The sequence below is a fragment of the Tupaia chinensis genome, unplaced genomic scaffold (assembly GCF_000334495.1).
Source record: "Tupaia chinensis unplaced genomic scaffold, TupChi_1.0 Scaffold000361_1, whole genome shotgun sequence".
In the NCBI taxonomy this organism is placed as follows: domain Eukaryota; kingdom Metazoa; phylum Chordata; class Mammalia; order Scandentia; family Tupaiidae; genus Tupaia; species Tupaia belangeri.
Window position 1 is genome coordinate 866,566 of NW_006159857.1, and position 14,393 is coordinate 880,958.

The 14,393-nt window shown below is 35.8% G+C and overlaps 1 protein-coding gene across 1 annotated transcript in view; it reads left to right on the top strand.

Annotated features, from left to right (window-relative positions):
* Positions 1 to 11,604, top strand: part of PLCL1 (phospholipase C like 1 (inactive)) — a 410,917-nt gene extending 399,313 nt beyond the window's left edge. Inside the window, 1 exon segment of the mRNA XM_006152984.3 lies at positions 10,005 to 11,604. Coding sequence (XP_006153046.1) covers positions 10,005 to 10,187 — 183 coding nt within the window. The 3' untranslated portion in view covers positions 10,188 to 11,604.
* Positions 11,605 to 14,393: the final 2,789 nt, after the last annotated feature.

Below are 14,393 nucleotides of genomic sequence, written 5' to 3' on the forward strand. Positions count from 1 at the left end.
TCTGTTTGAAATGGAAATAGCAGAATTGACTGGTTGGAGGTTTCTACAGAAGTTCCTTCTGTGTTTGGCTTGTGGCACTCACGATGGTAGTGTGAATTCAGATTTCAGGGTCATTTATTGCCCATGAAAATTTGGTGTTGGAAAAAGGTGGTTTTTGTTTGTTTGTTTGTTTGTTTGTTTGTTTTGTGTGCTCATGACCATCCATTATTAACGTTTCATTTGGAATATGATTAATTATTTTTGTCACCTTGCTAAAGGTTGATATTAATCTTTAGTTCTTTCTAGATCCATTGACATAGAAGTAGATAATCACAAAAATAGGAAGAAAGGAGCAAAGAATAGGGGAATCATTAAGCAGTGGCTTCTGTTGTCTTATTGAATGGCTCTTTTGTCAAAATGACTGCAAAGAGAATTCTTAGGATACCAGTATCATCACACAAACCTAAATTCATAAAGCTTTCTGCAATTGAATCATATTTTTAAAGTTTAGCTTGAGGTTTCTATTATTCAGCTCACTGGTGTTGAAGCAATTTTGTTGACATTTTCTGTAAGTGGATTAGGCTCGCAGTCATTTGCCCAAAGCAGACAGATGGCTTCTTAAACAGAGCACTCTCGTAGGAACCTTATCTTATGGTATCTTCAGAAATAAGACAAGTCTGTCACAGAAGATAATGTTTGTCATTAATTTCTTTTGCTGACAGATGATTTCAGTTTCTTTTTACTTTCTCATCTAGCTTAAACAAAACAGTTGCTTTAAATTTTTTCTTCCAGTAGTGAATGACACTTTGGTGTTTTACACTGAATGATGTTGAGGCCTGTAAATTACAATATGAAAATAAGCTTTTGGAGAAGGAATGATGACACATTCTGGGGTTCCCCAGGGAAAGTTCCCACACAATGCAACCATTATTTATTTTATTTTAAACATTACCTAATCTTTCATAGGACTAATGGGCAATGTGATCTTGCTTTATTTATTTATTTAATTATTCATTCATTCATTTATTTATTTTGATTCACAGTAACAGTGTATTTCTCCCACTTAGTCAGCTTGTCTTTTTAAGTACCAAGGGTTGTTTCCTCAAATTTTATAATGCATTTCAGTGTGGACTTATTTATAACATTGTATTTATTTAGTGCAAAATATTGAATTTCCTGAGACTTTAAATTTCTGCTTACAAAATAATTAATAGTAATAGCTAACAATCATTAGAGCTTAACAGCATGCCAGATTTTATCCTAAATGAATTCCATGTATTACCTCTTTTAATTTCACAGTAAGTCTGTGAGATAGATGCATTTATTATAGCCATTTTATGGGTAAGGAGATGGAGACACCAAGAAATCTTGCCCAAGGTCAAAAAGTAAATAAGTTGTGCAGCCAGGATTGGAACCCAGGTAGTTTGTAGTGGAGCTCATAACTGAGTTCACCTAGAATAGCAATACAGTGGCAATTCAAAATCTCTAGGGTACCTTATACGAGAGAAGTGAGAATTCCCTTGACTCAGAATTACTCCATTGTGTGCACCATCATCTTGGCAAGCTATCTTATGTGGAAGGCTCTTGGAGTCTCATGAGTACTGCAAGGAGAAATCAGCATCTCAGGGGTCTGAGCGTCAACTGATGCGCTCTCACATTCATAGCATTCTTTGACATGTTTGGCTGGTGCCTGTAATACATTGGACTTCTTAATAATCTTCCGTTTGGATCTGTTCTATCAAGGCTTATCTTTAAATTGAAAACTAGTCATTTTCTCCAGCACTTTCCCCAGTCTTGAATCCTCTGCTATTGCTTTCGTACTTTAGTTTTCTGAAAATTAGACTCAGATCAAAATGATTAGACTTTTTTCAAATCCTGAGCCCACATTAAAAACACTAGACAGAAATCAAAGTATTAGTACCAAGGTAGTATTTACGTCTGGGACATTCATGGGGTTCTGTAAAATAAAATTTTCCTTTATAAACAAAAGAGTACTCGAGCTATTTTTTTCTTCTCTCCTTTAGTAAGCTCTATTAGATGACGTGTGGAACATATCATGCAATGCACATTCACACACACATTGTAGCGATGAACAGAATTAAATGATACTGCCGCTAAATTATACATTATCATTTTTAGGTTTCTTTCTGGTATAAATTTCAAGGAAACAAGATAAATTCTAAATAAAAATTTATGAGGAAAAATGGGAGGCATTAGGTAATGTTTATGTTGTGCTGTATGGGCAATATCCTTCCAGAACTCTCTTTCAAGCCATCTATATCTGTATCTGTAAGACTGTAGAATTGAGGACTCAAGGCAAGGATCCAAGGTTCTTAATGATCTGACCAGTGTGGAGTCCTATGGAGATCTGTTTGAGGAATAGTTAGATAAGAAACTAAGAATAGGTTTTTGAAGTAAAATAAGAATCAGGATAATTACTCAGGTGAAAGTGATTGGCTCTGATTGATTGCGGTGAGGAATGATTGGCTAAATACCCGAACATGTTGAACTTTTCAAGACAGTTAGATGGGGTTTGCTGACTGCCTTTCTATAACCAGTTATAGAAATAAATTTCCTTCTTCCCCCCCAAAAGAAAAAAAAAACAACTCAGGACCAGCAGATGGTATAATGGTTACATCGCTGGATTCCCACATAGTCAACTGCAATTTGAGTCCCTGATCTGGTGGCTTAAAACTCATGCTGGGTGCATGTGCATGCATACCCAAGATCTTGAGAGGAGAATGTAGGAAAAGGGACTGGGACTTGACCATCCCCCCTGGGGGGCGTAATTTCTAGCTTTCTCTCTCTCTGTCTCTCTCCATCTGCCTGGCGAGCACATGTGCCCTATAGCAAAAATCTCTCTCTCTCAAGCACTATAAAAAAAACCCCTCTCTCAAAAAAAAAAAAAAAAAAAAAAGGTTCTTATACTGTGTTTCATTGGCCATACGATGCCTGCTCATCTCTCAAATCCCTGTTCCACTGATGCCTTTTCAGGCAACACTCACCCAATGCCCTAAACTGCATGGTCTCACAGCAGTGCATTCCTCCCCTCAAGCACTTAGTGCCACTTGTGATTAGACATAACTTTATTTCTGTGGCTATTTGATACATGCCTGTATCCCTTACTAAAGATTTACAGGAGCAGGGAGAGCACCTGAGCTCACCATTTTACCACCAGTCTAGTTGGGCAGGTCTCACTGGCCAAAGACAAACTCTGGTATATAGAAAGTATTTAATAAAAGGTGTTTTATAACTAAATAAATGTGGAAGGCCCAAGTCTTCACTAATAGTTTAAGGAGACCACTATCACTCCTTCCTTTTTGAGCTCTGTTCAACAAGTGCATCTCAATGTAGATTTTATTGAGCAAAGCAGATGTTACCCATTATTAACTCTGTCTGCTGTCAGCATGTTGCTATTGGATTTTCTTAAATTCATTATTATTATATTATTGAGTAGTGCTTAGATAATCTTAAACTACTTAATTTATGAATAATATTGTATACATGCAAGGACATAAAAATCGTTGCTTATGTATTAAAAACTATTTTTAAAAGAATGACTGATACAAAGTTGTTTTTTTTTTTTTTTTTTTTTTTTTTTTTTTTTTTGCTTAAGGTGCAGTTAATTGCCATTCTGAAGTAAATAAGTTTCTTAATTTCTTTGACGTTCAAGTTAGTCAAGATATTCTGACACAGAGTCAGCTGGTGGCATGGTGATTAAGGAGGCTGTATCCCACATGGCTGATTATGTCACTTGAGTCCCAGATCCAGCTGAAAAGCATGCTGGGTACATGTGTATGCATGACCAAAATCTCAGGAGGAGAATGAGAATGGATTGTGGTGTGGCCATCCCACCTGGAAAATGCTTTCTCATTTCCCTTCCCTTTCTCTCTCTCTCTCTTTCCTTGGTGAATGCATACCCCTTATAGCAAATTAAAAAAAATTCTGGATGAAAAACACATTGTAATAATACTTGAGAAAGAAATGTGGAACAAGATCTTTTAAATTTAACTTTCATTATATTGGATTTTAACAGAGTATAATTTAAAAAAATTTAGAGCCTTTTGTGTGACTGCACTTATTAAACATGCTGTTTTCCTATATTACTTTTGTCATAGGATGGGCGCCACCACACCCTACTTTTGTGTGGTCTCTTTGACATGGTATTATCCTTAAAATTTCTTTAAACTATTTTCTATTTTATAAATTGATTTTCCTTAAGAACTAGATTCTTAAAACTAGATTTTAAAAGACTTAATCTTCTATTTTCATAGTCTTCAGCCACATTTGATTAACTGGACCCAGTTCTAAAATGTATCATTTATGGCACTACATTTTTGAAAATGAACTTTATATAAAAATATGAAATCTAATGGCTCAGGTGAGCATGTCCATGGAATTTCTTTTCTGTTCCAATAAAAATGATGTAATTTAATTGCAATATATAGTAAAGATTTGAAATGCAATGTGTCATTTGTTTTGAGGTCAGTTTCAGGAGAAGAATAACAGATAAAGCTCCATCAAGCCACGCCTATTAGATCGGAACAACTCTACAATTATTCAACCATATTTTTGAGTATTTGTAGAGTAAAAGTTTAACATTTTAAGTGACTAACAAAGTGTGGTTGAAATATTCCGTTGCCAAGGTGTTGAAAAATAATAAACCTGAGCATTGATCACTCAATGCAATGAAAACTTTTATATAATTAACATATTTTATACAAAATGTAATGAGTATGCCTCTGTGACCTGTAACTCTTGTTAACATCTTGTGTTTATTCTCAACACAGGTACGCTTTCATTCTAGAAAGCAAGAATCCCAGTCTCTTTAAATAGTTTTACCCAATATTCCTAACAGAGCCATGTACCACATGTGAAATATGAAGAGAACTATGTCTGTCATGACCCCAAACATTTTTGATGTGGTGTTTTCTCAAGTGGAACATATTTGTCATTGTTTTTACCTTTTTGTAGCAAAGCATTTAACCTTTAAAAATGATACAGAGACTCCCAGAAAGCATGCTTTTTGAACTAAGAGGATGGTGGTTGTGCACAGCCCACCACAATATGGTCTACCAAATGGTGACTGGAACAAATAAAGAACTGCTCACACCACCGGGGTGCCTGTGGCCGACTTTTACTGCCATATTGTCCGTGGGTGACTCTAGCTGTGGGTGTGGACTCTCCCACGGGAAAAGTATCAGGGAAATCACTCTTCCCCTGAGTGTGTGCTCAGAAATTTGCACAAATCAGCCTGAAGACAGAGCTGCATTTATGTGTGTAGTTGTATATATGTGAGGGTCTTTCCAGTCCCAGAGTCCCAATTAGTTGTAAATATCTGTCGTGTGCTCTGAGACCATCCACGCATTTTATTCGCACAGGGTCAAGACACTGGGTGTGATGTACTCCTGTTCTTTCATGCACTCGTATCTCAAAGAGTGATGTCGTTCATGGGAAAAATGGGTGTGAAGGAGCCATGATTGTCTTTCATGAGTTACTCTTTCAAACTGTAGCCAAAATTATTTTCAGAGGGAGGTAATTGTATTATTTAGTTGGAATAAGAACTAAAAAAAACCTTACATATCTTTTGATAAATATGAAATATATAACTCATAGATAACTTACATTTATGGTTATAATGTCATGAATGATAATGTGTGCAGTGGGTTTACACTTAGTATGTTGTATGCTCAGTACATGCAGGTTATCTTCAGTGTTGTCATAGTACTTCTTTGTTACTAATGAATTTATTAGCAATAATCAAAATTGTGGTCATGTGGCACAGCAGCTGATTTACCATCTAAATTGTGTCAGGTATTTCCTGATGTCTAGATAAGATATTTAATGTGGCTAGGAGGATTTGGAAAGGAATGCTATTTTTTTTTTTTTAATATCCATTCATCTTCATTAACTTCAAGATTCAAAATTTCTGTAGCAATCTTTCTGTGGTCTTCCATGATTTCAAGTTTTACTTCTGAATATGTTGAAATCGCCATGACATCTTTTTTCTTTTCTGTTTTTTCTTTTTAAGTGGTTTTTACCTTAGGGTGTGTGTGCACACCAGAGAGAAAGAGACCGAGAGAATGAGAGATAGAGACAGTGAGAGGAAAAATGAGAAATCACCCCCCAGGGGGATGGCCACACCATAATCCCTTCTCTTTCATTCTCCTCCTGGGATCTTGTGCACACACTTACATGCACCTGGAGTGATTTTCAAGCCACCATATCTGGGACTCCAGCCACTTTTGGCCATGTGTGAGTCCAGCGACATAACCGCTATGCCATCTGCTGACTGCAGAATTGCCATGGAATCTTACATTCAAAAGCCAAATGACTGTGGGACCTAAATGGTTGCTATTGCTTGTGACTTTTGCTAGGCCTGCTGTCCCATCAGCACTGGGAACAGCTTAAGATGATTTCTATTACCCTAACTTTCTTTTGGGTTAAAACAATCCTCATTTTTCCCCTGAAGCTTTTCCAGCACCAGAAAAAAGAAATTATAAATTCTCATGGGATTTATGGTACAGAAGCTTGAAGTTTTGAGTGTCCAGTGGTCAAAGTGTACATTAATTTTGCATCCCACAGCATTACAATCCCAGATTTATTTTAGTATACAATAGGTGTTTAGATTTATATACCAACAAGTTAAATGAATTCTCCTGGGCATCTCTCCTTCCTCCAAGACTTCTGTTTGAGAAGACTAGGATGAAAATGTATTTTTAAGAGTGCTTGGTTAGAACAGTTCGTAAATATATCCTACACACTAAAGTCTTTACATGGTTTGGATGATCTGAATACCTAATATACCATGGAGGAAATGATACACAGGAAAGAGATGCCTGGTGGGAGAAGATCTGATATAAACCGGGTAGGTTAGGAGGAGTTGGGGTGAGCATTTATGACAGAGAAGATAGAGGAAGATGGCCAGATGGTTAGGCAAAATTGCTGTGCATAAAATGGGAAAAAGCACTAAAAAGGAATGCCAAGACGAGGGTTGTTAACAACCTCACCCTGAATGCAATATTGCCTCTAATTTCTTTCCTGGTACTGGTACCTTCACTGGGAGTACCCAAAAAGGAGAGACCATATGTGATACCCCCCCCATGTGATTTTTTTGGACCACAAAACAGAAGGGAGACCTCTATTTCTCCTTAGAAAAGTAAAAAAACATAATTTTACATAGTATTTCAATGTATACTCTTCATAACTTAGACTTTCATTTTTGCTTCCTTTGTTAGTTCATGGGTGAACTTTTGGCCTTTCAATTTTTTTTTTTCCCCTTTTTCTCTCTGTATTGTACAGCCAGGATGCATTGTCTCCTGGGCTATCAGGAGATGATGTAGCTGTGTTCTTGTGTACTGGTACAAACTGTTTTCTCCTATTGGCCATTGTTTTCAAGAGAAACTGACTTCTATTTACCACAACTGGCACAGTCTGGCATTTAGGCTTCGATGTCATCTCTCAGAACCAATGAGATGACATTCTTCCTGATTAAAATACATTTCATAACCTGCAGTGGGAAAAGGAGATGCAAGGGCATTACTGATTAATAGTCTTGAGCTTGTATTTTTGCATGTTTCATTGTTCTCTGGCAATTAGGGACGATGTCAGTTTTACTTTTGTTATGCTTTTAAAATGCCTAATGATAATTTCAAAACTAAACAAAAAGGAAACACTTGAAAGTAATACTCTGAAAATGAATGTGGGTTAATCTCATTATTAACACAATTTTCTTTTAAATGAATCTTCCGATTTGTAAAAACAGTAGCAATACCTAGACTTTTATAGATGCCTTTAAACAAGTTTGTCAAATTTATATTAGTGTACTTATTAAAATAGTACATAATTTGCTTTTCCAGATCACCTTCTAACATAGTTTACTTATGATTATTTAAATTATAAACAAATTTTTAAACATATTTTCAGAACTATAAGGAAGGCCAAGTGACATTATCATTATTTTCACAGCCCAGAGAGAAACTGGTGAAAGTTAATCTGACTTTTCTCCCTGCCAGCATGCTCTTGCTGTATCCTGTCTTCTTGACTCGATCTCATCTCTAAGTTCTGTTGGCTGTGTCATATGAGCAATGATTTTCTTTTTTATCAGTGTTGTTTCCATGAGTAACAATGAATAGGAGGCTTTATACATGTTTGAAGATAGTACATGGTTTGCCTTTAAAAGATGTTATATAATGTAGTCCTTAAGACCATAGACTCTGGAGCTGACCACTGCATTTTAACACTCCAGCACTGCCACTTCACAGCTGTAGGACTTTGAGAAAGGTGATCATTTTCAGCCTCAAAGTTTTCATCAATAAGTTGAGAACAATAAAAGTACCTAGCTCATAGGGATGTTATGACAGTAGAATGAACAACATATATAAAGTACAAAGAAAAGCGTCTGCAGAGTAAGCTCTTAGATATTGCATGATAACCATTAATTAAGAATTACATCTTTTGGGTGGATGTGACTTTAGTTTCCAATGTCCAGAGGGGACTCAATTTATCATGTCAAAATTGTTTAGAACACAGTCCCCAAATTCTGATGGTATAGTGGATATTTTTCCTTTAGAAAATACTACACTCACTGACAGTATACAATAACGTAGTCTCTAATCTTCAGTGTTAGGCTACATTATAAACATGGCATATGGAACAGAGCACTGAGCCAGGGGATCTGAACTTTAGTCCCAGCTCAGCCATTAACCACACTGTGACCTGGTTTAACCTCATCAGGCTCCGTTTAATTTTTCTACATGCAAAGGCTAAACGATACAACCTCCAAATCTACTTCTAAAATCCCATCTGAAGTAATCTGACTGAAGTAATTGAGGGGAAATTCACTTTAACATAAGCATTATGTAAAGTTCAACTATTCATCCTATATGGTTAAAGGCTGTTATTAGAAGGCTGTTTCTACATAGGATAGACTTGCTTAATCATCGTATAGATTTTGAGAAATGAAATATCCTACAACATTGTTAAATAGGAAAAAACATTCATTAATGTAAAGACATACAAGGGTGTGTTGTGGAGTACTTTTCATAAAATGAATGGTTTATCTTTTCTCTGAGCCTCTGCTTTGCAGAAAAACACTCTGGCAATCAGCACAACCCCCGTATCTTCTCTTACTGTCTCTGGCAGGTTCAGGGTCACACTCTCAGACACTGCCATGAGAATGGAGAGGGAAGAGAGAGAAGCCACTTCCTCTTTTGTCTGTACACTATAGAAACATGTTCTCACTTCTCCATGCTTTCAGCCCTGGGTCAGTATCAGGGTTTACACTTGATCGCTGTAACAATGGACTAAAATAAATACCAATAGTGAGAGAAGATCTTTCTTGAGCACTGATGTAAATGACAGCTAATGTGTTCCTGCAATCTTTGTTTATTTTTTATTTTTGGTGACTCCATTACTCCATTAACCAGATGCAAACATTGTCCTTCACAGAAAGAATGTGGGTAACTAACAATTTATCATCAGACTGCTTGCAGTGATAACCCATTAAAGTAAAAAGAAGCTCACGAAGCATAAGGGTGTAAGATTTACTTTGTAGACAACACTTTGTTTTGTAAGCCCTTGTACACCGAGGGGCTGATTTAATGTTCAATTCTTTGAGGCAGAGCTTCTTTCCTTGTTTTCTTCCAAACCGTCTCTGGGCCTGGGTGGGGGTAGGAACTGGATTAATGTGCAAAATCTTAGAGCAGGGTGGCGGAAGTGTTGACTGTCTTCTCAGTACACAAAGAGGAAGGTTCCCAGAGGGCGTTCCCCACTAGAGGAATCTCAAGGGGCTGCCAACAACCGCAGGCAGTCCCTAAGACTCAGGATGAGGTCCTGGGCTTAACAAGAGTAAAGCCTCTCAGTAATGTTTTAAATGATACTTGGATTAAATCCGGGAAAAGTGAGTTTACCGGTCTGTGTTTGTTTCCTCATTCAGCAACAGCACTAAGATATAAAGCACTACCACTCAGAATGTGCATGGCCAATAACTTTCTTCTTTGGTGTCTATTCATACCTGTTTGTAGGGCCAAGGTGACCTGCTGAAAAATGCCAAGAATGAAGCTATAGAAAACATGAAGCAGATCCAGCTGGCATGCTTGTCCTGTGGACTGAGTAAAGCCCCCTGCAGCACCGCCGAGGCCAAGAGCAAGCGCAGTCTGGAAGCAATAGAGGAGAAGGAAAGCGGCGAGGAGAATGGGAAACTGTGACCCTGGCAGTATTGACATGCTCACCCATCCTTTCTGCCAAGGACTCTGGTTTTTCATTTTTGTTTCCTTTTTTTAACGTTTTTTAGAAGTTCACACACAAAAAATATGCCCTCTGTGGGTGTTAAACATAGATATTTTCACAATGTCAGTATTTTAATGTAATTTATCTAAGTTAAAAACCTTTAGTAACAATGTTTTAAATAGTGTGATGTGTATGCGCCCTGATGAGTGGATGCCTGTGGAAGTGTGTGTATGTGTGTGTGTGTGTGTGTGTGTGTGTGAGAGAGAGAGAGAGAGAAATCCTGTTAAAATCTATTACGTGTTGCATTAGTCATTCAATAAGTTATTCCTTTATTATTTTGGAGCAAATTTGTTAATCTGAAATTCTAAAGAGCACTTAACTGTAACTTGTTGCTGTCTTTAATTTTACTTATTTGCCTTTGTCATTTAATTTAGAGATCTTAGTATAGCTTATTATCGAAGGAAGCCAAATTTATCAAAGCATAGTCATGTTCATAGATTAAATATAGATTAGAAAATTCCTAAGAACCACGGTAGAAATAAAAATGAATAAAAGATTAAATGAATGATTAGAATTTCTGGAAAGATCAGCAAAGCCATTTCTTTAGTTAGTAAACTCTTTAAAATATTTATTAAATAAAATAAAATTATAGGAAGTTTTCTGTAGTATTTACTAAACATGATTAGTGAAAAAGCAGATTTCGCTGAGTTTATGCCCACCTATGTGGAACTCTGAAACACACTGAAAGCTCTGCTGTAATTAGAATTTTAATGTAACAATTATATTAAGTTGTGAAATTTCTATGGGAAGGTCTCATTCTTCCAAACTGAGAGTCTGGCGTACATTTTTCTATATCAGACATGGAAAGCTAAGAAAACGTGGCTTTGATTGGATTTAATTTAGAGTACTAAATTTAAATTTAAAGACATTGTCTGAATAATATTATACCTTCACATTGAGCTGATATAAATTCGTGGGTCAGATAACATTGTGATGATTTATGAACTAACTGATTAGAAAACATCTATGATATATTCTTAGCACATACAGGAAAACACACAAGAAGAAGCAAAAGTCTAATTAGGGTACATTTATATTTGCATCTAGGTTATTTTTACCCTGATGTCTTCATAAAGTACTTGAGTATAATATGTTTGTTACCTCCAACAGAACTAAATGTTCTATGATTACGAAAGAATATATTTATTTAAAACATTGCTTTTATTTTGAAAAGCTTCTTAATTAATTTGATTAACAAATATGCTAATTTGGGGAACCTGGGGAAGATAATTGTTGGAATTTTGCAAATATAAACATCTTCTATAGCTACTGTGTTATTTCTGTCTTAACACTATTATGTTCGTGTTGCACATTACAGAAAGAGTAAAGATATGAAACAACATTTTTATTGTTCTCTTTTATTGTGAGTTAATTGCAAAAGGAAAGATAATGAAAATTGGTTATTACATCAAAAATATCTTAAAGAATATGCTCTCTCTATGGACCAGTTATAAAATTATATCCTTGGTTTAAAGCTGGGCACATGGGGACATACCTAAACTCAACCCAAGGCAAATTTCAAATGGTACTACGAAAGGCCTGAAAAAAATTCTTTACTTTCTTTTATACTTAACTTGCTGGTAGAAGAAATGGTGAATGCAGATATCTTTGATTTTACATTTGGACCACTTCGTTTTCTTTGGGCCTTTGCTGGTGATGTGGATAGGTGGAAGAGAAGATAAAGTGTGGTCAACTCTCAAAGCCTGTTTATACAGTTCTTTACCTCCAAGTCAAATCCAGTCTCTGGAAGTAGCTTCTCTAGTTCATTCTGTCTGTCCTAGAGCTCCACTCAAACTTAGGACCCACCCAAATATTTTTGAGAACATGATACAAATTCCACTTCATCTGGTGCTACTTATAACAATGAGTTGTCTGTCATTTTCTGCTCCATTCCATTGGGTATCCTTGCTAAAGAGGGAATGAGATGTGGAACATAGAGAAGCTTTCTCCTGAGAGTGGAGAAGTCATAAGGGAAAGGGACCCTGTGATGATCTGGCCTCTGGATGGAATGGCAAAAGCAAATAAATGAGCCAAACCTTTTTATTAATTATAGTTCTGCTACACTGTTACTTTCTATGAGTATCTGTCTCCTTTCTAGATTTGAACTACAGTAGAAAAAGCCCTCTTCTGTCCACTTAGCTTTTGGCAATACTAAAAAGCTAGTGTTTCGGATATTAATTCTGTTTTTATTTACTCATTTGTCCATCACAAGGAGATATGAGACAGAGATGGAAGGTTTTTTGTCATCATTTTACAGATGATAAATCCCCAGAGGTAGTGTATAGAAGCACCAACCTTGAACTCGGGTCTGCCTGATTTTATGTGCAAGAGTATTTATTTAGAGATTTTTATTTTAAATTTATTCTCAAAATTTTAAATCACACTATTCCCATAATAATCAGGAAAACAAAAAGCTTTATCATTTTTCTGAAAACAAAATATTAATGACCATAATATAAAAATTAAAATAGAGAAGTATATCAAAACTACCCAGTATTAAGATTTTTACTTATATTGTTTTGAGTACTTTTTAGAGTTTATACATACATGTATTGGGTCATCAGAAAAGTCATGTGTCATAACCCAATAATTATGCTTTAATTTTTAACAAAAATGAGATATTACATAAACTATTTTGTAAAAGGATTTTTAAAACTTTAACAATATGTTATATATATATTCGCCACTGAATCTTTTAAAAAATGTTTAAGTCAAAGACATCTTTTGAAGCATGGATGGCTTGCAGATTTTGAAAGTCATTGAAATGAAAGGTAAAAAGAGCTTGGTTATGATGCATGGATATAGAGCAAGGACTTTCTAGCCAAGAATTAAAACTTCACATGGGCAAAAGTGCAGGTAGACCTTCTATTACTCTATAAACTTCAAGGGCTTTTATGATGGCAGCAAGCATGTGTCTTACAGTTTCAAAGGTAGTTAGATGGACAGTCATGGGATAGAAGGTGAAACATTGAGATTTAATAAATTGTTGTAAATCTAAATCTCTCTATATATTCATATGAATACATAAAGAGATAGATGTATAGGAACATATATACTTGGTTCTCTCTTTAGTAGATTTGTTGCTGCTCTACTGATATTTTCTGTCTGTATTTGTTCATTTCCAATGTGTCACATAAATGTTGCCATTGATTCTGCACAATCTTTTCATAAAATATAGAATACAAATACTTCGATTTTATGATTACAAAAAAGCAAACATACTAACAGCTCCTGGGAATTGCTTAAAAGTCCCTTTATCTGTCTCTTATTTATGTAGCCACAAACTTCAGCATTTCTCAACAAGAAACTCACAATTACTTGATAGGCAAAACTTCCATCAACATTGGAAGGATAACAATAGCTTTTCTATGAATATTGTGCAGCATCTCTTATCTCTAAAGAAAATAATGAGACACAACTGAATGGAAAAGATTTTTATTCAAATAAAATCTCAAGGGCATTGTTGCTGTTCAATGACTAGAAGTTTAGCTCGGTGGCAAATATTAGACCTATATTCTTGAAATTCTCTTTATCTGTTTTACTTAGAGCATATAGCTGTTACCAGACAGTACATATAATATAAGTAATTGGACATTCCAAGCTGGAGAGTCCAGATTTTAGATTTTCTACACAATGTCTTTCATTAGTATGTTGCAATATTTAAATCTGCTTGTCATCATATTTGAATCAAGTTTTGGTGGATAGTACATATTAAGGGTTTTTTTTTTAAAGAATTATTTTATTTAATTAATTTATTTTTTAATACTTGACCAGAAACAGAGAAGGAGAGAAAGGGAAAGTGAGAAAGCAAGCCACCACGTCCAGGCCTGGAACCGTCGTCGTCAGCCATGTGAGAATCCAGTGCCTTAACCACTACACCACCTGCTGGCCCTGCATTTTAAAGTCTTTATTCCTTTTGGGAGAGAATAGGGGGACACACAGTGCTATGGTTTAGATAGTTTTGTCCTCCAGAGTTTGATGTGTTGGAATTTGATCCCCAGTGTAATGACATTGGGAGATGGTAAGACTTTTTTTTTGGGGGGGGGGAAGAGGTTTTCGCTATAGAGTGCGTGTGCTCGCCAGACAGACAGAGAGAGACATAGAGACAGAAAGCGAGAAATCAC